The 26,085-nt window shown below is 45.4% G+C and overlaps 1 protein-coding gene across 6 annotated transcripts in view; it reads right to left on the bottom strand.

The window, feature by feature from the left end:
* Window positions 1-6,701: 6,701 nt before the first annotated feature.
* LOC146173221 (uncharacterized) overlaps window positions 6,702-26,085 on the bottom strand; it is a 49,256-nt gene continuing 29,872 nt past the window's right edge. Inside the window, exons 8-12 of one of the 6 annotated variants that reach the window (XM_084585077.1) lie at window positions 23,548-24,253; window positions 16,350-16,757; window positions 11,961-14,296; window positions 8,908-8,986; window positions 6,702-7,096 (exon numbers count right to left, since the gene is read on the bottom strand). In XM_084585077.1, coding sequence (XP_084441203.1) covers window positions 6,993-7,096; window positions 8,908-8,986; window positions 11,961-14,296; window positions 16,350-16,757; window positions 23,548-24,253 — 3,633 coding nt within the window. In that variant the 3' untranslated portion in view covers window positions 6,702-6,992. The remainder of the gene's footprint in view (window positions 7,097-8,907; window positions 8,987-11,960; window positions 14,297-16,349; window positions 16,758-23,547; window positions 24,254-26,085) is intronic. The other 5 variants (XM_084585079.1, XM_084585080.1, XM_084585078.1 and 2 more) reach the window with 5 other exon arrangements.

Raw genomic sequence — 26,085 nt, 5'->3', positions numbered from 1 at the left:
GCTCCCACTCCACTGCCAGAACCCGAGACAGAGTAGACCGCCATCCCTAACGGCAACCGACCATGCGTTAGGGACAGGCGGCAAAAGAACTGACGAACACAGAAAAGGTAGGGTGCGCAAAATACTTTATTTACTCAGGCAAAAAAAAAAGGGGGTGAGAGGGAACTTGGCGCAGGCTTCTCTAAAATGCTAAAGCGGGCCCTGCGAATGCTCGGAACGCGTGCGCCTCCATGCTAGTCTTTACATGCCGCCACCAGGAAAACGTGAGCACGTACCTTTGCGCTTTCCAGGGTTCAAGCTCATCGAACAGTGCGTCCACAGTAATTTTTGCCGATGAGCTACACTTGCACTACCCTTTAGTCACGAAGTCTATCTCACGGCTGTTATGAGCAAAATTATCCCTCAAATCCTAGGCCCCATAGTACTGGGTTTTTGTGAGGCATGGGCACAAGGCGAGAAAATTTATCGCCAAGTGACATTTAAATATACTGCGATCCCACATTCATATGTTGCGCAACAAAAATATCCCTCCCCTCAGCCATTATTTACGAAGCTGACAGCCCAATGAACTCAGTATCACCACAAAATCCAAGGATCTTTAACAATCCCAAAGTTTGCAGCCACGGGAACTATTAAATATACAACTAGATGCAATGCACGGAACTGACGAACCCACAGAAAGCGTCAACATTCGTTGTTCAGTATTTCAATCCTGCTATCAGAAAAAAATACGCAGATTCCCCACTCACGCGCTGACATGAGGGCGGCTGGACACCCCATGGCAACTGTTTACTGGCTACTGCTGTGTCTTCTGACACTGCAACATGATCTACTTCTAAGCATCGAAATGCCGGAAAATATCCGCTGGAACGGAGTCCCAAAAAGCGCGCGGACATACGCAGTCAGCATGCGACCCCAACTAATGTAGTACACTTTTGTCAGACCCGAACGCAACACCAACTTGCAAAAAGTGCGCACGGGCCAAAGGAAAAATTGATTTCGAGTAGCACCGAGGATGAGCAGCCAAGGGTTGCGGTTCCGCGTGACGTTTACCTGTAGCCCGTGCAAGATAACCTCTCGGCCCGTCAACCATGTGACCATCTGATGAGAAGGCCGCGAAGTCGACATGAGTACATTCAGTATCAAACACTGCGATGGCAAACACCGGCGCCTCGGTTTTGACTGATACCCCAACTGCCGTCACGCGACTGTACGGCATCCGCAGCCTCAGCGCCGCGACAGAATCCGCCTTTTTCACAAAATGTGGCGCCCTCTGGGAGTGGCTGAAAATTCGTCTGCTACTGGTTGAAAACGGCCTTGGAAGATGCAGCCGCCAGCGAAATGATGGTGTGTGTTCTTGACAGCTACCGCCATCTATCGCATACGCCTGCCACGGATATTAACTATGCATGGCCTCTAAGATCAGCTACGGCTGCTCCGATCACGGAGGCCATGAACTGTGCATGAGCAGTTGGGGTTGGAGGTTTGTTTTTAGCCAGGGGAGAGGCGCGCATGCGCAGAGGCCTTGGGAAAAAGGAAGATTGCTGAGCGCTAGAAAAGAAATTCTCCTAGCAGACAAAAATCTTGGTTTTGCACACCAGGATGTTACGAGCCTCTGCTCTTTTGCGATGTCTCTACCATGTGTGCCATGGCGGCTTCACTATAGTCCCATGACTAGCCATCTGAAAATGCATCCTAGAGCTTGCCCCTTTTCGCATCCTTGTAAACTGCGCGAGACTGTGTCCCAACGCCCTGTAAACAGCTAGCATTTCGCGACACGGCGCAATATAAAGGACCATGTGCTCGTGTTTCGACCGAACCGCAGTAGTGGCATGTGCGTCGCTCATTGCCAGTCTAGCGCACTCGACCCGGCTGAAGTGGAGCATCTGGGGCCAAGTTAGGCTCCGATCATATCACAAAAAATGCCACAAACCTATCAACAATCAGCCGCCACTCCTATTGGTCGAGATGTCCGCCGGCCAGAATCGACCAACAGGATTAGCCCAACCGGTTTGACAAAAAAACTCCATATCTTATCCCTCCCGACTGCTTATTGGGTGCCACCGAATATGCGGTTGTTTTTGCAAATGTCACATATTCCTTAAGATCACTAGTCAGGCCATATGCCATCTGATTGTCTGATCTGAAATTGTCACAGCTCCTCACTCAAACATCTACAACTTGCCACTTTCTGTGCATCTTCATTTGTTACTGGACCTTTTTCCAGTAGCACACCCCTCTTGCAGCTTCACATATTTTCTGCGTAAATTCTTTTACAATGATAGGGTGCGCTTTTGCGAGCAGTAGTTAAGTGCAGGGCTAGTTTCATTACCGAGGCTTCTTTACATATTTTGTAAAAATTCTTTTACAATGATAAGGTATGCTTATTTTTAGAGCAGTTTAGCTTACGCAAAGTTACCCGAGGACGTAACATGGAACCCCTTGTGCACTGCGCTTGGTAAAGATGCTGGCAAACCTGACCGCATTTTCGTTCGCAGCCAGTGCATGGAGGCAATGCCTGCATTTGTGAGGGCCTAGAAGATGCTATAGCAATGAATTTGCTGCACAGCAGTTCATTGAATTGATCAGAGAATGTTGTTTGTGGAAAATCACAACTCCTTTCCCCCTGCCGGGGTGGCGCAGTGGTTACGGCGCTCGACTACTGTGCCCAAGGACGCGGGATCGAATCCCGGCCTCGGCGGCCGCTTTTCGCTGGCGGCGAAAAGCAAGGTGCCCGTGTGCTGTGCGATGCCAGTGCACGTTAAAGAACCCCAGGTGGTCGAAATTTCCGGAGTCCTCCACTACGGTGTCTCTCATAGCCCGAGTCGCTTCGGGACGTTAAACCCCACAAACCAAACCAAACAACTCTTTTCCTATTTTCACTTGGTATGGTTGGCAAAAAAGGTGGCAGAGGTTTCGTGGATGACAACAAAGGTCTATTACGAATAATCCGAGAAGCACTGCTGCCCTGTTCAAGTGCCTTACTGAAGCACTTTAAACGAGCTGTTTCAGAATGTCGCTTCAAAACGTACAGGCAGCAAAACGGATCCACTGCCCGTGTGTGAATATTATGAATGGACACATGCCCTGGCCAACTTAAGTGCCATTTGCATTTGAAACTAAAGGCGTTCAAGAAAATGAAGGCATGAACCTCATAACGACTATGACGGGGCATGGCATGTTTTTAGAACAGCCACAAGTGCGTCGCTGGCCTCAGTGGAATGTGCTGACACGTTTTCTTTCATATTGCTTCTACCTGTACATGAAGTTCTGACCGAACTTGAAGCATTGCTAATAACTATGCACATTTGTTGCTTGATTAATGCACATTCTGACAGCATGTAAATGTGTATGCAATTATGCGCTGGATGCAACTCGATGAGCGCATACTGTGCAAGACTGACACCATCAAACATTCAAAAATGCTGACTGGTTTGCACTGCACAGCCAATCAACCACAGCAATGAAGCAAGCAAACAAGCTTCGTTCGAGGTATTCTGTGCAGTAATTTCCTTCGACACAAAGGGACGCATGTTGTCTTTGTTCTTGTGCTTGAACATGTCAGGAACATGCCTTGTGCTTGAATGTGCTCAACTGCTTCTATTGCAACATGTTGGGTCACAACTACAATTGTTGATGAAGACACTAGGCTCGGTAAGTCAATGTTGAGGCAGAGTGATCTCGGCAACAGTGCTCAACTTTGCTCGTTTATATTCCATCGCTGCTTTCCCAGATGTGTCTTCCAACTTTCACCTCTCCTATAAAAACATGCGTGGCTGATTAAGCACATGGAAAGTTTGAAAAGAATATCTGAGAATTTTTTCCTGTGTTGCTTGCCTGTGCAGGCACATTTGGCTTCTTTGCACCTCCATGCTTGGTAAATTCCAGAAATGCAGGAATCAGCCGCATCTATTTCGAAGGCTTGAGGCACAGCAGTCTCTTGAGAGCCATAAGGCGTTGCACTGATATATAAACAATTCAAAGTGGGGGAGGGGACTGCTTGTTCGATGAAAGCCCATGGCACATCTGTCTTCAAGTCAATGTCAAGGCCATCAGGATTTACCGTTCACTGGATCAAGGCAGTTACAGCAAATCTCACAGTGCACTTAAATGTAACAAGCATCCTGCTGTGCAGTATATGTAATAGCATACATTTTTTGAAGAATCCACAAGCTTTTCTTCCCTTCAGCTTGACAAATGCATCTTGAAAGGAAAGACTGCAGACTGCTTCGTGATGAACTGAACTTTTCCTTTCATCAAATTCAGACAGCACAGAAAAGCATCCAAGGCACCCTTCGTCAACAAGCAAGAATAGTCAGACATACCAGTGAGACACAAAATGTAAAAAAAGCACAATTAGCTAAAGCTAAACAAAATTATCTAAAGAATCCATAATTTTGCATTTACCTCAAAACTTCTGAATGCCTCAGTGAAACTACATTTTCCCAGATACAACAAATCAATATTGGATGCAACAAACATCTTAAGATTTTCTGACTAGCAGTATGTAAACTAAGGTTGTGTTGCTAGTGTTAGTTTAATGATGGCAATGTATTCCATGCTTACACTGACTGAACAATGAAATCGACCCTTCCTTGAGACAAACAGGATAGTCTAGCAAGCACACTTCCTACGTGAAGTGAAACATGCATTAGGATTAGCCAGTTGCACACTAATGCCAAAGCTTTGAGCACAAAACAATGCTACTACAAAGGATTCATGACAACCATGCACAATAAATGTAGCCATATATCAATCGAACTTGGGAAAGGCAATGATAATAGATTTTTTGATGACAATAAATTTGTCGGAGAACTTATTGCTCGTGGATGAATGCATATATGAAAACGCAACACTTCAAAAAATTTCCGCATTTAAATACACTGAGCCGTTATACCTCTGCAACCACCACATGTTCAGCAAAGCCTGATAATGCAGCAGAGGTGATAATCCAAAGGTGCTGGTGCTTCACTCCAAAACGCATTGAAGAAAATTCCTGCCGCACTTCCTTGAAGATGGAGGCTCCAATGCTTTTCTTGAAAATCTACCTGGTAGAATCACATTGTTTTAAATGGTTTGCATGACCAGTTCTGCTCCCAAAGCTAGAAGCAAAGAAAAAAAAAGCTGAACACTCAAGGCACTATTGCAGATGTTAACCCCTTACTGCATGAATTTTCTTTCCCAGCCCCAAAAATTTGTGCTCCATTCACGATGCAAAGAGCCATATCAATGTTCTGAGAAAAATTTTGCGAAATATTGTCGTGTTCATGACGCACCATGCAGTTAGGGGTAATTTTAGAAAAAAATATAAAATTGCTCATAAGCAGCTCTCGCTGAACGAAAATTACATTACAGATCACAAAACGGCGGTTTCTTGAAAACAAAAAAGATCCAGCTGAAGAAGTTATGACTATCATTTAGGGCCCACCTACAACTGCGTTATTTCTTGCAACGCTTTCACAATGCAAGCCCTTGAATCTAGCAGAGTGTCTTGAAACACAGTATTATTGCTCGTCCAGGTCAAACTATACTGCCTTGAGTAGTGAAGGGCAGTGGACGGCACATTCATTTCACTAGTATATCAAAGGCGTGAAAGTCTGCCCAAATAGTCAATACCTTGCAGTGGCACCGTACGGTGCCACATTGTTGGTTGCCTTGAAGAGCACTCTTCAGCTATTTTGTGCAGCTCATTTTCTTCCACCTGCAACCCCTCTCGGCATGAGCTTGTAATAGGCTAGCACAGATACTTGGTTTGCTTTTAGCACCATGCTTTTCTCATACGAATTTTCTACTCTGTCTTCGATTCTTTTTCTTTATCCCAGCAAGGGTTGCCGCTTTTTCTTTGAAGATCTTTTTTTCTTTTGCAGTTAGTACACCGTACAGTGAACTCATACATTTTCACTGTTGCTACCACAGGCTGTCGAATAACCATGAGAACTCACTTTTGGTTCAGCTATACATTGTTTGAGTCCTACCACTGCTTTGATTAGAATGAGTAATTAAGAAGGGTAATCTGCATCTGAAAAAATATGTAAAGTAATTTGAGTGCAATGAATTTATTTCCTGCTACTGAAATTATGAAGCATGATAGTGTCACAAAAATTGCCCTTATCTACATGGTGTGTCATATCTGATACACGAAAAGCACTTCACAATGTAGTCTGAAGGACTATCGCGCAAATGATATTGCAACCGGACAAAATAAATCTCAATGATCTAATAATTTTGCCGAGGTCTGTTTCCAGTCAAAATGAAGAAAATATTTTCACTACCTACAAACTTTCTGCAAGAACAGTATCTTCTTGAACATATGCAAAGAAAACCACTAAAATTATTCCGAAGATTCAGGTACTGCGCACACGAATTCCAGACAGCACACTTCGTGCTACTAAGATTTCTTGCAGTTCAGAACAATTTAGCACAAAGGAAATCACTGTATTCTTTACAACATGCTATGCGGTAAGGGGTTAATACGCATGAACGATTCACAGCAGAAGCATTAAAACTTACGTTCACAACCTTTTCTTCAATGAACTTGAATGCCACGGTGTCTTCATGCTGAATTTCGCCGACTAATTATATCCTGCCCTCATTTCATTTGCCACAGCTTCATGTTTTTTTCCAAAACTAAGTGTTCCTCCATGTACAATGTCTTGTATATGTTAACAAGGCAGATCTTATATCGGGACTTCACGCGGCCATATGGGTAGAATGTGCCTTTATTGAATACATGAGTGACATGTTACTTACATGGGTAGAGAGAGAGAATCACAAAAAAGAAGCCCGATGGTTGTACAGTGCTACTGCAATACAGAGCCAATGCATGTAACGAGCACTGCTCAATACATTTATCAGCAAGAAAATTTGAAACGCCATACATGCTGAAATGTGTGAAACAACAAAGGTATGTATGACACATTCTAAAAAAAAAATAAAAAAAAAAGATCATGAAGAAATAGCAACAAACAACAGCCAACCACGGCAGTCCCAAATCACGCTTGATCCATGACAACCATGGCATCGTCGTCTTCATTAAGCACCACTTCGTCCGAGCATTCGTCCACCACCGCGAAGTCTGCGTCCGGGGTGCATTCATCTGCGATTTTTGTTTTGCAAGAAAGAACAGATGTTAAATGCGAGAAAAGTGTTACCCACACTTCATTCATTAAAATCTGACTCCAGGGTATAATTCTGACCTTGAGACAGGAAAAGATGCACAAATTATGTAAGATTGTGTACAGACAATGTTACCCTAAGCAATATCTTTCGCTAATCACTGCAGCCAGGATTCACTCTTTCCATGTCTGAGAAAGTGGCAGCAATAAATGGGCATATTAGAGTTTGACTTTACAATTAACAGCAATTACTAGTTACATGTGTACTAACCTTGCTTAGCATGCACCAGTGAGTTTATTAGGCACACAAAGAAAACTGCAACATAGTTATCACTGCATGTAACTATTCAACTGACTGGGCCTTACACTCACCCTCCATGCTTAGCAAAATTAAACTTCAGGCACCAATTTTACTGAGTACAACGACCACAAAGTCTCAAGAAGTACCTCAATGTAGGTAGGCAGAAGGTTTGTGTGAAGTGTAGCTAAACATAGATCAAATGATAGTGTGGGCAATAGAATGTTTATAGAGCTCAGCAGAGCAGCAGAAATAGACATCATCCTTTCCATTAGGGGGGATGAAGAGATCGGAAGCAACTTTTTTTTTTTTTTTACTTAGAGCGACACAAATTAGTACACTCACTTGAAATAGCATCAGTCAGATATTAAGTTTCACTATGATGTCTAAAGTAGTTTTTGTTCTGTCATATTTTACACCTTGTTCGCACGTTGCTTGCTCGTGGAAAGGCTAGCAGGGGTACAACATGGGCTATGGGCCCGTAAATGGTTTTAATATTTCGTAAGAAGCGTGGTCTAAACCAAGACGCTCTTAATCTCTTTTTGAATTTCCCTGCTCTTATTTTCAAAGATGCAGTATACACCTTTTACTAATATTTAAAATGCATCATGGCCTAATTACTCGTTAATAAAAAAAAAAACGTGAGCCTGGATGGTAAGTCTGAGACTTCCTTGACACAAAGCATACGTCAGCGACTACAACAAAACAAACAGTATTCAATTTGTGCATTCATTACGGTGCTGTGCTTTCCATGAGCAAGGTGATATGCTTAAAACAAAATTTTCAGAAAACATGCCTTAAAGTTCTTAACTAGCATACACTGCCTATGTACATTACATAGCCTGCATATTTATTTGGAGAACTTATAATTTGTTCTTGGGTGAAATATTTCAGTATAAGAAATAATGTTTTGTGGCTGCCGAAAAGCTAACTTTTCTAAACACAACTTTTTTTTTTTTGCGATTTTCACAAACCGATCCCCACATCCCCCCTTAAACTTAGATGCTGTCTTTTCCATCAACAATTTCAGACCATCAGTCGCAAAAAGTAGCAAACAAAGTATCAACCTAAGCCTAGAGGCCACACAGTTCTGGGCTAGAGCAAACTGCTCTCTCTGCCAAAATAATGCTCCACAGAGGTGCTAGTTCTAGGACAATTTGCAGCTGTCCAGTAATTTTATCCGAGTCTTAACCCTCTTCAAAGTTTTCTTCACTGACGCAGAGACATTGCTACTGCATACATTTTTTAGATTCAGCACAAAACGTTCATCCAGAATTCCCAAATTCAAAGACATCTAAGCACTAGGGGAGGACAAACTGCCTATATTCATTTCGTCTGAGTTACAAGACATGCACATGACACCCTGGAAAGGAGCATGAAAGGAGCGCAATTTGTTCCAGTTTACTGTGGTGCTATTTGTTTCAGCTTTACTGACGTGCAGCAGCACCAGTACAGTCACAGATTGAAAAGAGGCAACGTGCCAAGAAGTCGCACCTTCTAAGGCTTTTCTGGCGTCATCAAGCATTGGTTCGGCAGCAACAAGTGACGCATCTTCGAGTGGTGCTTCACCCTGCTGATTTGATCGTCCCATATGGTTTTTGCAGGGACATGGGATGGAAGAAAAACAGCAAAAACACACAATCTGAGCGCAGCCGAAAAATTCAGGCTTACACAGAGACAGCTGATTATCGAATGATCATTGCAATATGCACGAAGCAATGGGCACACCTGCCTAAGAGAACGCACACTTAAGGTTCCGCTGATTGGCAACGACACACAGATAACAAGTTAATGAACAGAGTTACAAAGCACCAAGGTCACTTAAAGATTGCTTGAGTGTTGTTCTTCTGCATTCTTTCTTTAGAAGCACCATTTTTCGAGAGAATTACAGATAAGGCAAAAAAATTTAAAGTCCCATTCCAAGAGGAGGACACAAAGAGGAAACCCTCGCGACGCTCTCTCAGCCAGGGTGCCAGCAAAAGTTAAGCACACAGCATCCTTGGCAGTAGGCCAAGTTCACTGGAAACAGGCAAGGGACTATGAAGAGGGTACTTACGCTGGGCCATCACACCGAGACATATCGGGTTTAGTGGGAAACAGCTACTTCGCAATTCACCAGTACTGCTCTGATGGCAACTGCAGTCTTAAAGCATCCAACATCCAGTGATGTGCTTCACACAAAACAGCGTCGCCCAACACGCTTCTGTTCAGACAAGCATGCCCCGTTGGCCATGTGCGGTTTTTTTTTCTGGCCGTATGCGGTTGTTCCTGATGCTGAGCAAGTGCACGGGCTACACGCCAGCCGGAGAGGCCCGGCACCTTTTCACAGCACGCCTGAGGCTAAAAACACAGCTCGCACTTGCTAAGCAGAGCAACCGTGGCTACGAGTGCAAAAATGAACAGTTACGCCAACTTGACATTCGGCCACACCGGTGTGGCACCTTCCAAAGGATGTGCCACTTCAACTCAAGCATGATGCTCGGAACAAGGTGTTCAAAGTACGCTGAAAGAGGAGCACGAGTTACGCAATGCGGCCAAGATGGTTCAGATGTATTGCAGAGCACCCCTGGCATTTAAGAGGGGAAAAAAAATCAAGCCAGCAATAAATTTGTTTGCGCAAACAGGCAGGTCAAATAAAGGTATGAGATGGGATTTAACTAATTTGCAGCCTATCTGCTAAGGTGATCTTCAGCCTGGTCACACCACAGCAACAGCAGGTGCCCAGCATTGATCAAAGCTATAAATTAAAGTTGGTTTGATTTAAAGTGTCATTCAAGTGAGCTAAATATTTGTTATCTCTGTTACAAATGGCTTCGAAACAAAATTTCGTGCCACTTCACACTTGATTAAGTACGACAGAAACTGAGGTAGCATTTGTATGTGTGAGCATTCAGTTTTCTTTTCTTCAGAAAGCACAGTGAGCTGCTGTCCAAACCTCAATCACTCTCAGTGTCACCAATTCCAAGTGCTATAGGAAACTCTTGGAAACTTTGGCACATCAAGTTTGCCATGGCGCATTTGGCAAACTAGAGACCTCCAGCTCTTGCTAGGTACAGTCAAGGACAAAAATTTGCGAGATGCGGATTTGTGGAAAAACATTTCTTCGTTGCCTCGATGGCTTTTTCTGTGATATTTTTTTCCGTAAATGGGGCATGCGTGTCCCCAAGTGATTCAGCACATTTCATTCAGTCCAGTCAAAAATAAACGTTCCTGCACGAACTCACGTCCCACAAACTTTTGTCCCTGACTGCACAGTACATGCAGTTGTCTGTAAACAAGCAAGGATTGCAATGTAGTGGCGAAACGGGCACAACAAAAGTAGCATTGTCCCGTTTTATTAATACTGTTGCTTCTTGTGACACATTCTACAAGTGACAAAAAGCATCTTTGCAAAAGGTCACCGCAATACAACCTTCTGTGTTGAGGAGGAACTGTGGCACGATTTAGGAGCTACTGCATCATCTGTCCAATACAACGGTGCACTTACTTTTCACCAACCTACTGCAGCTACCTATCAAAACTGTTACATGCAAACTGTTTAGGAGCCCCTCCAAGGTAGGTAATAATTTAGAAAAATGTGCTCCCATTTTCCATTCTAATTACTGTAAAGTTGCATTTTATGTGTACACCATCCAATCACACAGTTAGCAGTATTCTTGTGAACAAAATGCTGTGAATCATGGCATGGAAATGACTGCGCTTCATAGTCTCCACACAACAGTGATTGCACTTTGCAACATCATGGTGGCATTTATATACGTCTGATCAATGCGCAATACAGGTGAGCCCCCGTCCATGTAGTGACGTAAGCATGGTTTGAAAATGAAGATGAAGTTGTTTGTTTGAAGCACAGGACAAGAAGTGGGTGCCCCAGTGTTCCCACACACGTATAGTGTCACACACAATTCAAACCTGTGAAGCAAGAATTGAATGGGCCCCCACATTAAATTAACAGGACACAGGTCATGGGTCCACGTGCTATGAGTCGGCCACCTTCGAGATTCAGCGTAATGACACATTTCCCTTTGACTTCACTGCGCAGACTGGCAGCGAAGCTAACAAGAGCAGCTCTTGATTCTTGATAATTGTGACGTAGCAATGTAACACCAATGGCGTGGCTGAAATTAAACATACTGACCAACTGTCAAGCAAAATTCCTTTGCAAAGGCGGTTGTCCCAGTCCAATGTAATGAGAAAAAAAAAAAAAAAAAAAAAGAAACCTGACTTTAGATATGTCGTCTTAATTAGGCTGAAGTTAAAACCACTTATGAATGGTAAAAGAATACCTTTACAGTATCACATAGAATGTGCTACCTGTTCCTAGAAGCCATGTATTACTTGCCTCCTTTATGAAAGAGAGAGAAAAAGAAAGTGTTGCTTAGCCAACAACCTACATTGGGACAACCTGCCATTTCCTGCGCTCTCCCCGTCAGATGCCAAAGAGAAGGAACTGAAAACAAAACAGATCTCAACAGCCGAGGATCACAAGGGCCTACGGCAAAAGAAAACGCAGGCACTGAGCTACATGCTAGCCCGTCGGGACTCACCAGTTCTGATTGAAGCAGCCCAGTTTCCAGCTGCCGGCCTTCTTTGCCGAGCCCGCCGTCTTCAGCTTCTGAGCTCTCTCGGGTAGCCGCCAGTGACTCCGCTGCAACAGAGGTGCTGTTAAAGAGGCTCTCCCCCTGCATAGTGGCGTCGAGGCCGTGAGTGGCATCCAAAATGGCTGCCTTCCAGTCAGGGCAGTCGTCCAGAAGACTGTCTAAGCCCAGTGTGGTCACCGCAGGCACAGAGCAATCTGTAGATGGCTCGTCAAAGGACATGAAGGAAACCCCAGCATCAGCATATGTTTCGCCAGTGCTGCCGAAATTCATGCAGCTCTCGTCTACACCGGCCACTCCTTCCGGCTGGCCCGCTGCCCTGGCCACGCTGTTCAGCACTTCTGCCTCATCTAAGTCGGCATCTGCTGGCGCTTCACAAGAGACAAACTGAGCTACACCGTCATCTCCCGTGTTGGCCGGTGTATACTCCGGGGCAAAGGTAGCTTCTGCATCTTCTGGGACTAATCGTTCAGTGCTCTTAACTGGCATCTGTGCAAAGGGCGCACCCTCCACAGCGGCTTCCTCTGCCTCAAAACCGATTGCTTCATCTTCAACACTGAGTGCCCCAGTACCAGTACTTCGCAGTTGTTCTGCTTCAGTAGTAAGTGGCGCGCTTTCTTCTGAAGCCGCTTTGCCTCTTTCAGTAGAAGTTTCTTCACTGTTATCATAATTGGTTTCCATACCAGCATATGTATCTTTTCCACAAGCATTTTCAATGGTGGCACTTGAACCTTCAGCAACCTCAACACCACTGAATGCACGAGTACCAACGCTCAGCAGTTGTTCTGCTCCAGTGGCAAATGGCACGCTTTCTTTTGAAACCATTTTGTCTTTTTCAACAAAAGTATCTCCACTGTTATCATAACTGGTTTCTGTTCGAGCAGACATATCGTTCCCGCCAGCATTTTCAATGGCAGCAGTTGAATCCACATCAACCTGATTACTCAGAGTTCCCGACACTTCGTTTAGCGCACCGTGTGAAACTGCTTTCGATTCCTCTGCCCCATTGTCAACCTGGCACAACTCTTGATCAACAATCTTATCACTCAAAGCACTGTTGCCAGTTGTGTCTTCACCCAACAAGGACCCTTGCCACTGAGGACAAACACCATCACCTTCACCAGAAAGATTTTCACCTTCCACTACTCCTGGAACGCCCACAGGTCGCAACTGACCACCTGCCCTTTCCTGCTCCGCCTGTGCATCTACCCGATCACTGGAAGGTGCCGTGCTGCCCTGCTCCTGATCAACTGTCTCCGCAGCATCAAGAAAATTTTGGCTACTGTCCTCAGCTAGCTTACTGGTCCTGAGGCTTTCTAAATGGGCACCTGATGGTGGAAGTGTTTCCTTCTCAGGCGGAACAGAGCTAGCAATACTTGCTTCTGGTTCTCGTATTACTTGTGTGCTCGGTGCACTGCTAGCTTCCTCAATGCTTAGCTCCCGCGTTTCCTGAACTGGCTCTGAGGTATCCCCATCAGTGGAGCTGGCTACGGCTTTCTCGGCGTCTGTTCCAGATGCTTCTGTTCCAACTTGCGCTTCATTGCCACCTTGATTTGCGGGAACGCCGGAGGTAAGGTGAGGCGTCAATGTTGTGTCAGTCTCATCTCCATCGCTTGTGGCACACTTTAGCTTATCACTGTCGTCTGTGACAGAACCCGGTGCATCGGAATTGGCTGCAGGCTCCCCAGAACCTGCTGACTCACTAAGCTCGCAAGACTTCTCTTGTGCAGCCGACTCTGATGATTGGGCTGCTTCTGCCGGCACATTTGCTTTTATGCTAGGCTCGTCCCCGTTATCCGTCGCAGTGCCTGAAGTGGCATTTTTTGCGTCTCCTGCATCCGGCTTCACTTCTCCAGTAGTGACCACTTTGGCAGGGTCCATATCGTTTGTGGCGGCCGCAGACATGGCATCACCACCACCGGCTTCATGCGACTTGGTAGGTTGCTCCCCGGTTGCAATGGTCAGGTTTTTCCCATCACCTGAGCCAAGAGAGGCTGCAGAAACTTGCACGGGCTTCACAGGTGCTGTGCCAGTTGGAGCCGTGGTGCTCTTTATGCCGGTGATTTTCTGAACGGGCACCACGCGTCTTGCCTTCGTTGCTGGAGGCGTCGGTAGTAGCGCTTGTGGCTCCGGCTCAGCGGGTGGCGGTGGAGGGGGCAGCCGCAACACTTGCAGGGGCACCACTGTATTACATGTAACCGTATTGTTGTTGGGCCTGACGTAGCCACCATTTCCCATAAAAAGTCTGCCATGGGTTAGTAAATGAGGCCTTGCATGCAAGGAAGCTGCAAATGAGTTGCGGAGGCATCGCATTAGGCCGCTGCGAGGGCTACAAAGTGCAAGAAGACGTTACGGCGTTAATGCAAACACTTCAGCGGCACACTGCGTTAAGGCTCAACGTAGTTTTACCCCCCTGCTGATGCCTCGTGTGCTTTGCACGCCATCCCTCGTCAGAAGTAAATGGCTCACACAGTTTTAAAATGCTTGGGCAGTGTACTGTCACGGAGTAGGGGTGTAGTTGTAGTACCTTTTTCAAGCCAAATAACTGTGTACCTCCACTTCCGAATCAAAAACGAATAGTGTAGCTTCTCACGAATTGAACACGAATCAAACAGCAATAGCCCTGAATCAAATATAAATTTAATATTTGGACTTATAATTACTACTTTCCACTTCCCCAGCGGTGGTGCAGGGGTTAGGGTGCTTGACTGATGCGGGATCGTATCCCAGCCACAGAGGCTACTTTTCGATGAAGGCAAAAAGCAAGGTGCCCGTGTGCTGTGCGCTATCAGTGCACATTAAAGAGCCTCAGGTGGTTGAAGTTTCCGGAGCCCTCCACGGCATCTCTCATTGCCTGAGTCGCTTCGGGACGTTAAACCCCACAAACCAAACCAAACAAAACAAACTACTTTTGTAAATATTCCTACAAAAAGAAAACAATAGTGTGAAACAATGAAGCAACAGCAGCTGCGCTGCAGTGCAGAGGTAAATTGTTGAGTTAGAGCTATAGCTGTTAAGAGACGAGACCACAGTTTCCGCTGAGTGGCGGCTACACAAATTCAATGTGCTGATTCTATGACAGTGAAGTTATATGCTTAGGGAAATGACCTTTTACCATTGGTGACGACAAAGAATAAACTAGAGCGCTCGTCTCGGCTGCGGGAGGTGGTTAGTTCGAAACCCACCCACCGCCGGACACCCACCGGTAAAAATGGGTACAAGCGTCCCCCGGCCTGGCGCTCAGCTTTTCCAGGGGTGTGCGTTTGGGAGAAGCTCCGTAAACCCCGCTGCGCGCCCCTCCTCCGCAGTGGGCCCAAACCCAGTTTCGAACCTCGCAGCCTGCAAAGGTGGTTCTGTTTGTCTTGAAAAGGTACTTCCTTTGAGCCTCACCTGAAGTGCTCCCTTAGAGCCTCAGCTGCAGCAGTCAGGCATCAAGGCAAGGTTGCTAAACTTGTCAAAGCCTTACGGCATCGCCCACCCTTAGAGGCCATGTATAATCATTGTGAATGCTGCCACACAGGAATGCAACATGTAGCGAGCAGCAGTCAAATAAATATACCAGTGCGGGTCATACTTGAACCCCGTACCAATCATTCAATATCCATAAAAAATTATAATTCGGTTGAAATAATTTTCAGAATACATTGATTCGTCTGAGTAATCGAATTCACGAATATATAATCTTACTATTTGAAATCTTTGAACGTAAGTACACCCCTTACAATGGAGCCACAGACTTCTTGACGTGATGAAAAGCAAAGCACAAATGGTGCTTTAGACACCGCGGCATGCCTCTTTGCATTACTATGGCTGCACTCCTCACACTACGTCGATTCTGACCTTTACTAAGGTGCCTATTGCTCGTCAGTGCTTCAAAACTTGCATCTGAAAAGGTCAGCCTGAGCTGTCCATTTACATTGATGCAGTTTCCACATGCCTTACTGCATTTCTTTCAGCCACTTCTGTACAGCAAGCAGGGGGAGGAAGAAACTGAAGGGGTGTTTAACAAGCAAGACACATTCCAGTACTAGCTGTTAGCGAGGCCACATCTTAAGTAAGGAGGTGGCTATGGCCCCCTGTTAGGGCTTTAATGGGTCATGTGACATGCGACATTTCAAATGCATGACAAACAACGAGCTGTCGGGAAGACCTGGCTGCAACAAGTACCGCGCAAAAGGTACGCCTTTGGTAGCAGATGGTGCCGAGTGCAGCCCGACTAAGAGCTTTTCATTCAACAATACAGCGTGCACGAAATAGCAGCAGCAAAGCGTGTGCGTGATGGGATAACATGGCAGCCTGCAAACACGGCCCGTCGCGCGAGTGGGAACGAACACTCACCTGTAGGTGGAGGCACGTTCAGAGGAGCCAGCGTTGGTGGCGGCACGGTGGCCAGATACTGAGGAGGTGGCAACAGGGTGCGCTTGGGTGGCGGCACGGGAAACATGGGTGGGGGCACCGACAGGTTGGGCAGCTGTACAGCGTGTGTCGGCGGAGACGAACCAAATGCCGGTGGTGGTTTCACCGGCGCGATCGGCTGGATGTCGTCGCGCTCAATGCCGAGCAGCTTCAGGTCCATGTCCTCTTCAGACAGACTCGTGCCCGGCAAGGGCAGCAACGGCGTCTTCGTCACGACACCAGACTTGAGCGCCTGCTTCCGCGCCACTGGTCCAGCTGGTGTTGGTGGTGTCGGTGTTGGCAGCAATGGGGAGGCAGTGGTTACCGGCGTTGGCAACAAGCCTGGGGCTGCTGCAAAGAGAAACAGCCCGTATGCCATTCAAGTCTAACTCATTCTCACTCTTCAAAGGTGTAACAACGATGCTTTTCCTTTTGCTTTGAACCTGCTCTATTCAATTATGCAAAAAATTGGAAGTAGAGCGATAAACTTCAATCACCATTGCCCTAAAAAAAATCCATAATATGGTATACGGGGTATAACATCCCAAAACGACATTGGCTGCGAGAGATGCTATAGTGAAGGGCTCCGACAATTTTGCCCAGCTGAGGTTCTTTATTGTACACTGATTTGCACATCATATGGGCCCCTCGAGCTTCACCGCCATCAAAATGCAGCTGCCATGACCTGAATTGAAACTGCGTCCTTGGGATCAGCAGTTAAATACATCCAGGCAGCATGAATCACATGTCCAATATTGGTACTATGTTGACAATGTACGATCCTACATAGGGCAAGCAGACTTCCAATGCACCTCAAAAATATTGGGCCAATGGGGTGTGCTGCATAACCCCTCAGCCACTGAGGCAGGGCCCTCAAGACCCACGCAAGTAACAAACCTCAATATAATTAGACTACACCAAATAATGTGCCTTGAATTAATTGAACGGCAAAGACTAACCAGCTATGTCAACAAATTCTCTTGTGTGAAAGCAAAGCTGAATGCTGGTGAATAACGGTATTTGATAGCTGACAACCATTTGGATGAATTTTTGAAGCAACTAGAACATGATGTAGAAGCATGTTGATTGTTTCCTTTTTAACCTGCAAGGACGTAATGACAGCTAATCTAGCAAAATTTAGCAGCATTGCTTTCTTATGTGGATTTATGTGAATAAAATTAATGCTTCTCTCACTTCAGTCCAGTTATTCTATTCGGATGCCATTCTGGGCGCAGTCCACGACAGTCTGCAAATGAATGAATGAATGAATGAAATGAATGAAAAATACTGGCTAGTCTTCTATGTGCAAAATCAGTAGCAGGCCTTGGGCAATTTAGAATGAGTAACGTAAAACTGAAATATACTATGTGGCGACCACAACAGTCGAGACACAGAGCCAAAGCTCAAAACCTAAGCTAAGTTGCTGAGCTTCTCCACCAGTTTGACCCGGAAAAAGTGACTACACGTGGAATAAAAGATGCTCGTACACAGAAGCAAGAAATGAAAACAATTCTTGACCTTTTCATATCTCAGCCACGCCTGAAGTGCCCCATGTTGAAGACCATTTTAGCAGGTACAACACTTAGTAATCTTTTTCCAGACGAGAAAAATGTGCGACAACTATGGAGCGAAACTGTAAGACAAATAGAGGAACATTAAGCAAGAAAATATGATGGAATTTAAAAGGACACTGAGGTCTAAGCTACAGGCTTATGATAGCAACTTGCTTGTCCCATTCAGCCCTATTTGGCTCCATCTCGAAGAAAGCACGGTGAGCAAGCCCAATGTGTTCTGTGGCCATTAAATCCCCACTACCTCCACTCAAGGCTGTTGATCAGATCCCAGTTAGCCTGCCACCTGGAGGCCACTCAGTTCAGCTTTTGGAGTCTGGAGTCGGTGAGGACGACCTTTTCTTCACTTCAGATTTCAAAAGCTATGCAGCTGTTTTATGCAATAATGACGCCCTAAATATAGCATAAGTAATGAAGGACGATATAAAAGCTGCAGCTATTACGCAAGAGAATGCAAAGATGCGCCGGCATTCTAAAACCACATCAGTCACTCAGCATAAAATTTGGGCAAATAAAGCCCAAATTTCTTATCGTCAGCTTTGATAAACTTTACTGCGAGTTGTTGAATGAGTGCTACAAATGTGCATTTTGCTCTTCAGATAGTCGACAGACTGAAAGCACCTGTGAGTCATGCTCTCCCGAAATTGCTTTGAATGGCCATTACAAAGAAGTTGTTGTTGGCTTGGTTAATGAATTTCAAAACATCGAAGTGACTCGGGCTATAATGGATGCAGCAGTGGAGGGCTCCGGAGAAATCTGACCAAAATCAGCCTCAAAACGCTCACAGTGCCCCGTTCCGATTGGTTTTCCCTGACTGATGGAAAGGGCGGCCAATAGAAGCGGGACATTGCGAGCGTTTTGAAACTGGTTTTGTATTGAGAGCGGTAGGTAATCTGAAGCCTAGCGTCCTTTAATGTGCACTGACATAGCACAGCACATAGGCACCTTGCATTTTGCCTCTATCAAAATTCGGCAGCAACAGCAAGCAATCAAGACTGTGCTGCAGATGAGCTAAAACAACAGCTCATGAAATTATGCTGCGATTTGTGTCAACTTCAAAGGCACATTGTATAACCTTATAAAGGCAAACCACGAACACGAGCCATGAGCTCAACTACACCTGAACTAAAGATCATGACACACCATGCTTCACCAAAAGGGCATAACCTATGGTTTTGCATATTATGTGACTGAATACATTAACTGCCTAATAAAATTGCTAATTTGTGCATTGAATTGCCTGTTTGCTTCAACACTTGTGACAACTATAGCCAAGTAAGTGATAGGAAGCGCGCAGAGTCGGTCAGAGAAATAACTCAAGCTAATGACATTCTAGTGGAAATTAAGAAGAAAAAATGGGCATGGGCAGGGCATGTAGCGCATAGAGAGGATAATCGTTGGTCACTTAGGGTAACGAATTCGATTCCAAGAGAAGGAAAGCGTAGCAGGGGGCGGCAATAAGTGTGGTGGGCAGATGAGGTTAAGAAGTTTGAAGGGGTCAAGTGGATGCAGCCAGCACAGGACTGGGTTAAGTTGGAGGAGTATGGGAGAGGCCTTCGCCCTGCAGTGGGTATAGTCTAAATGATGATGATAACAGCAAAGTCCATTCTAAATGCACATTAAAGTAGTATTTAAATATCCCTGCCAAACAGACATCCCGACTGCTACGGTTAGGTTTGGTTTATGTGGCTTAACATTACAAAGTTACTCCAGTTATGAAGGGCGTCATAGTGGCAAGCTCCAGGCAATTTCGACCACTGGTGTTCTTCAATGCACATCAAGATATACACAGCCACAGTGGCGGGGATCGAACATGGGTTACCTGGCTCACTGGTTGAATGCCCTAACCACCAAGTCATCGTGATGGAGCTGCTACAATTACAAGTGGCTCCGTGAAGATCAGCAAAAAGCTCTCTATCAAGTAACGCTGCAGGCATTCGACATGACCACAACCCATACTACTGTCAGTGAAGAATCAAAATTGGCGATCCACTAAGACATATATTTACAACTACATGGCTGTTAAGTGTAAACTTCAACAAGAACTCAAGTTCTTGAAGTTTACATTTACACAAAACTAAGTGAATTTTTCTCATGCAGTTTCGGTTTCAAACAACCAAACGACAGCTACAAAGTTCCCACATGGGCCACTAAAAATTAATGAATTGGATTTCTGTGGTTGCAGAACACATTGATGTTGTTGGCCTCCCCACTGCTCACACAATTCTGCAGCCAAATGATACATGCAAGTTCTAGGAATCAGTGCTCACCTTGGCAAAGCTGATGGGCCAGGTGACAAGAGTGCAATAAGCAAGGGTAATTCCTCCAGCAAGCTCCCAAGAGTGCGACTTTTTTCTCCCTCCAATTCTCTACAGTGTTTATCCCACCATCATAAAGACGCTGCATGCCTCCAGTGAACAGCCAACAATTGACTACAGAACACAATGTTTGGGTAGCCAAAGGAAATGATCCATGCCCGTCACAGATGCATATCAGGTCTGTTCGCTAATATGCGCTAAAATGCTCCAAAGGCATCTCCGTCCTGATGTAGACAAAGACCTTAGCTACCAACATTCGTAAGCCCGTGTTATCGTATGAGCAAGCATCACTGAAGGGCTAAGTTCTTGTTAACAAGAACCCTCAACTTTTACAAACTTGGCCTCTGGACAGCAATGCCTTCCAACATTGCAAGAAGAAAGTGGCAGCTAGACTATATTAGCTGCTATGCACTTTTTCTCAGGCAATAGCCATGTTTTTGACTTTTTGCCACAATTCTCAACTGCTCGACTTGATTTGCAAATGCGCCCGACATGGCCTGTTCGGAGGCTGCACACAGCCTACGCAATCAAAACAGCTGCGGTCTGTCTGTACTTGCAGAGTATTTGACCATAGAAGTCACTAATTGTGTAGATTTCTCTCTAAACCACATTCAAAACTAGCGAAGCTCTTCAAGGAATACAGACACCAAATTTTGGGTGTGCAATTTCTCATTTGCAGTGATGCATAACGACACATCAATTTGTAGATAAGCCTAAAATTGGTACATAAAACATAAATGAATTTTCCTCTTGCGGTTTCGGTTTCAGTTTCAAACAACCGAATGGCAGCTACAATGTTCCGCATAGATCATGTTAGGTAAAAAAAATTAATATTATTTATTGCAGCAGTCTTCTAATTCACTTCAAAACTGAAGCCCACTGCTTCAGGAACTGCAATTACAACAAAACTCAAACTAAGAAGCCCTGGGTACATCAGCATCTTTGTATGACCCAGGTGACCTACACTAAAAACTGATGTCACAGCCATTGTTCGACTGCTGAAAATAAAACAGCACGAGAGGAGAAATTCAAGTATACTAATATACCAGAGATAGGCAAATACAATTTGGCGACCAATTCAAACTACAGTAAAATCTCGGTGATACGAATCCGGTTGATACTAAATTCGGGATGATACGAATTTGCGAAATTCCTGGCTAAAGTGCATTGCGTACAATGGGCAAAATTTCGGATGGTCCGAACACTCTCTCGTGCCGCTATGGATGATACGAACACACGAATTGCGACCGCAACCTTGAGCACTACGCACTGCCCGCACATCGTTGACTTCGCGATCGCCAGCCGCATTGTATGTACGCATCACGAGCAGTTTGCGATGATGCGTGGTCCGCGCCTTGCTGACGTCGCGATTTTCTGTCGGGCTCACGCTGCGAAAAGCTTACAGCGGCGCGTGGCCCACAAACCATACCCATCGCAACCGTCGTAGCTGGTGGCAGTGTACGCGGCCAGTGTGCACGGACTGGACATCGCTGGCTCCGCGATCGCGATCCGCGAACAGTTTGCTGCACCGCGCGTCCCGCATGTCGCCATCCTCATTCATGCTGTATGCGCTACGAGAAGTACGCGGAGGCGGGTGGATCGCACATCGCCGGCCTCGCGATCATTTTCCATGCCGCGAAAGGTTTGCAGCGGCGCGTGGCAGTGAGTAGTAGTCGGCGGCATACGCGCACATCGTAGACTTTGCGACCACTAGTTGCGCTGTACACATTGTGAGCAGTCTGCGGCGCCACGCGACTGGCACGTCGCTGTCTCTTGTCATGCTTTACGCAGACAAGAGACACGCGGCCCGCCCGTTGCCAACGTCGTGGCAGACTGTTGCGTTATGTGCGGCGCCGCAAGTGGCGAGCTATGACCGCGTGACCGTAATAAAACTTCTCGAACGTAAACAGATATGCACGACTGCCTTTCTTATGCTTCTGCATACTTTTTTTCCTTTGTTTTGATGATACAAACTTTTTCGCGACCCCGTGAGATTCGTATCACCGAGTTCTATTGTAATACCTTTTGCATTGAAAGAAAAGTAAGCAAATATCTTTGTGGTGCCTATACTCCTTTAACAAGAAAGACACTAACAGTTTGCCAGCCCGTTAAACGGAATTAGGGATTGCCCTTTCAGAGCTGCTGTTATTCATGTGACTAGAAAGTGGTCACACGGTTATGTTCTTTTAATGGTTCCATGAAATCAATGGCAAGCAAAAAAAAAAAAAAGATATGCCTGACAACCAGCTTTAAGTGTGCAGCCACAAAGAGCTTATCTTAAACTTGTATTAACAGAGTGTGGCGAAGAAGACGTGCCAAGCTGGAAAGCATTTAAACTGTGAATATGGCCTGCTCGGATAAGAAACAAATGTTTACCCTGAGGCGATGACTTGTCACATAAGTACACATCAAAATAGCATAACAGGTTCCTCAGATGCATTAAAAGCATGGCTCCACAGGTGCCTCCATCAACTTACTTGAAATCATTGCGATTAAAGCGACAAAAATTTCGAACAATTTTGTGATCAGCGCTTTGTGCTTCCAATGGTAACGGAAATATAATATGCACAGAAAGAAGCAACTATTCAGCCATGGCTACTCAGGTTTAATATTAAGACTCCCGTCGCATAGCGGCATCTGTCAGTGTGTCAGAAAAAAAAAAAGAAGACTCATATTAAAGCTCGACATAGAGAGGACCGCAGTGCAAAATCGCATTCATTTTACTGCAATATTCTTGGCAGCCTGCACACTGAGCCCGAGAAGCAAAAACCGTGGACCCAATATTGGCTCAATATCGCAATGTGTTGCTAATGCACCGGCCCAATGTACAGCCGGACATTGGCAACTAAGCCACAATATTGGTTATATGGTTTGTGCTGCCTGGGATATGGCCTGCAGCAACAAAGCAGCACTGCCAAAAATGTCTCGTGTAGCACTAGTAGACTCTGTGTATCAGCAGATTGCGTAGGCCATATGCAGGGACAGAGGTCGAAACAGCTGAGTAGGCGAAAAGACAAAACCCAGGCACTGCATCCTTTACTTTATGTGTGATTCAGAAGCTTTTATTCCTACACCACATGGAGGCAAAGATACAGGTGATAGGATATGGACCAGAGCTGCACAGGTGACTTGCCTCTTTAACGAAACAAACAAAAAGTGCAGAACGTGTTTTTCCGCTTGAACGTGAAAGCGACTTTAAAAAATGCCATCAGAAAAAAACCTTAGTGAATGACTTGTCGAGTTGAAACTGACCCTCCTTTTCTGAAGAAGCAGAGGTTGGTAGCGGGATCTCCATGGCTTCTTCATTTTTCTTGGCTTCCTCCACAAGGTCTGCAGCTGAAGCTGAAGCCAAGTTTGGTGGCAGCGCTGGGCCGTACGGCTTGTTCTCTTCTTGCTTTGCGGGTGGTGTTGTTTCTGTTGGCCGTGTTGTTGTGGTTGTTGTGGCTGCTCCAACTTTGGACTTCCCCGACAGGAACGATGGCCGGAAACAAGGCGCCTTGCCGATGATCACAACCGGAGTTTGCTTGGGTGGCTGCTTCTGTGCCTTCTGGCCCTTTAGGAGCTTCAGCTTGATTCCGCTTCCACCAGTGTTTGCCCTCGACGGCGGAGGTGATATTGACTTCCCCTTCTTCGGACTTACTTCCGAGTCGTCCAGCTCCTTGACTAAGCGGCTGTTCTCGCGCTCCGCCTTTTGCAGCTCCTCGTTCTTCCGTCGTATCTTCTCCTGCTCCTCCTTACGGCTGGACTTTGAGCGCTTCGATGAAGAATTGTGCTCGGAAGATGGGGAGTTCGAGCGTGACCGTGATCTCGACTTGTTTCGGTCGCGGTCCTTTTCTTTCTCCTGCTTCTCCTTATCTTGTTTTTTTTTCTCCTTCTCCTCCTTAATGGCAGCCCCGATGGCAATGTCCTTCTCCATTTTCCAGCGTCGCTCATAGAACGGGTTTAGCAGTATATATTTCTGCAAAAGATAAGAATGGCTTAGATGTACAATGACAGAATGCAACAGACTGAGTCATTTCTGCCCTCGCAGAAAAACCAATGAGTATGCAGCGTGGCCTCACAGAAAGAATAAAAATAAAAAAGTCATGATTGTGGGACTCGACCCCCTGCGCTGTCGTAATAAAGGGCTCCGGATAAATTCAGCCCAAAGAATCCACTGCTCTTTCATGTGCAATGAAATTACATGGCAAGCAAGAGTTCTGTGTATCTTGCCTCCATCGAAATATGGCTACTAGATCGAACATGGTCTACGAGGTCAGAAGCCAAACTCCAAAGCCAACCGTGGTTGGTCGAATAATTGAAGGAGTCCCAATGTCAAGGAAATATGGCAACTTTCTTGAGCTCGCCAAGATTGTATGGCCTACTCAGCAACATGTGCCTTTACTATCATCTAGCAACACAAACAATTAAGAATGAGCAATCACAACAAGCTGTCCCCATTGTACCTTTTGCTGATAAATTATAATTTATAAATAGCCACTATTAACCATATTAGGGAAGCCAACAGTAAATAAAACCAAGGAAATATCTTCAAATGAGTGTGGAATTTCTCAGGCTGGTGCTTGAAAGCAGCGCCACAGCGTTTAATTAAAATAATGAGCCCTGACAACTCTCAACGCCTGCTTGCACTGATAGTTCTGACAAAGAACACCGTCGTGCATGTCAAAAGATAATGAGATTCCTTTTTTTCAAGTGCAGCAGAGAAAGAAAACTTCTAAGGGCGATTACGATACTCCCTAATACGAAATTTGAGCACAGCGATATAAGCGTTTTTGCGATATGCAGTAGGACCGCGGTGGAACGAATCTCCTGGGGTTACGAAAAAATTTGTATCATCAAAACAAAAAAAAATCGGTAAGCAGAAGCATGGGAAATGCATTCGCACATATCTATTTACGACCGAGGATATTTATTTGTGACCGCACGGCCATAGCTCACCATTGGCAGCGTGCCCACCGCATGTGCCCCCGCCAAAAGCTCACAGTACATAGCGACTGGCGATTGTGGTGTCGGCAATGTGTGAGCCGCGTGCCACTGAAAGCTTCTTACGGTGTGTAAAACACAACCGTAGATTTCAATGGCGGTAATGTGCGGACCCGCATGATGCCAAAAACTGCTCATGACCGTGTTCGTGTCATCAGTAGCAATGCGGGAGTGTGTTCGGAACAACAATATATCGCAAAAAAGCTTAAATAACCACTCAAATTTCACATTAAGGAGTATCGTAATCGCCCTTGGAATATATTTTTATTTCCCTGCTGTACTTACTAGAGCCTGAATTTCTCTTAAACAAACAAACAAACAAAAAAGAGATCTCGTCATCCTTTGGTGTTATGTGTGTATGCAGGCATGCATGTGTGTGAAGTAACAAAGTGCTATATTTCTTTCACAAGCCAAAGACAATTTCTCAAAAGAAGAGAACGAGCCTTTTGTTCGGTTACGCTGGCAATAGCACTAAGGTGGCGCGGCCCAACTGCCAAACAAGAGCTGCACTCTAAAACATTCCCAGCGCCTTCTCACACCGAACTTTCCACTCACACGAACCAGTCCACTGCTCGACTAACTTCACCTCAAAGTCGTTCTTTAATGAATAAGAATCTTAGGCCCTAAGACAGATTAAGAAGTCCATTCCGTGTTCTTTAAATGAATACGGATCTAGGGGCCTTAAGGGACTACAGACACCTAATTTCGGTGGCACTTTTATTTTTTTAATGATGCGTAAGTCATTCCTGTATACAGATTCGTACGTCACTTTCGCCTATGACCGCTAAATAATTTATAACTGAATTT

Source organism: Amblyomma maculatum, chromosome 11, assembly GCF_055883805.1.
Source record: "Amblyomma maculatum isolate TAMU_Amacu chromosome 11, ASM5588380v1, whole genome shotgun sequence".
Classification (NCBI taxonomy): Eukaryota; Metazoa; Arthropoda; class Arachnida; order Ixodida; family Ixodidae; genus Amblyomma; species Amblyomma maculatum.
Note: the sequence above shows the minus strand (reverse complement) of the source record. Positions and strands in the feature narration are given on the sequence as shown.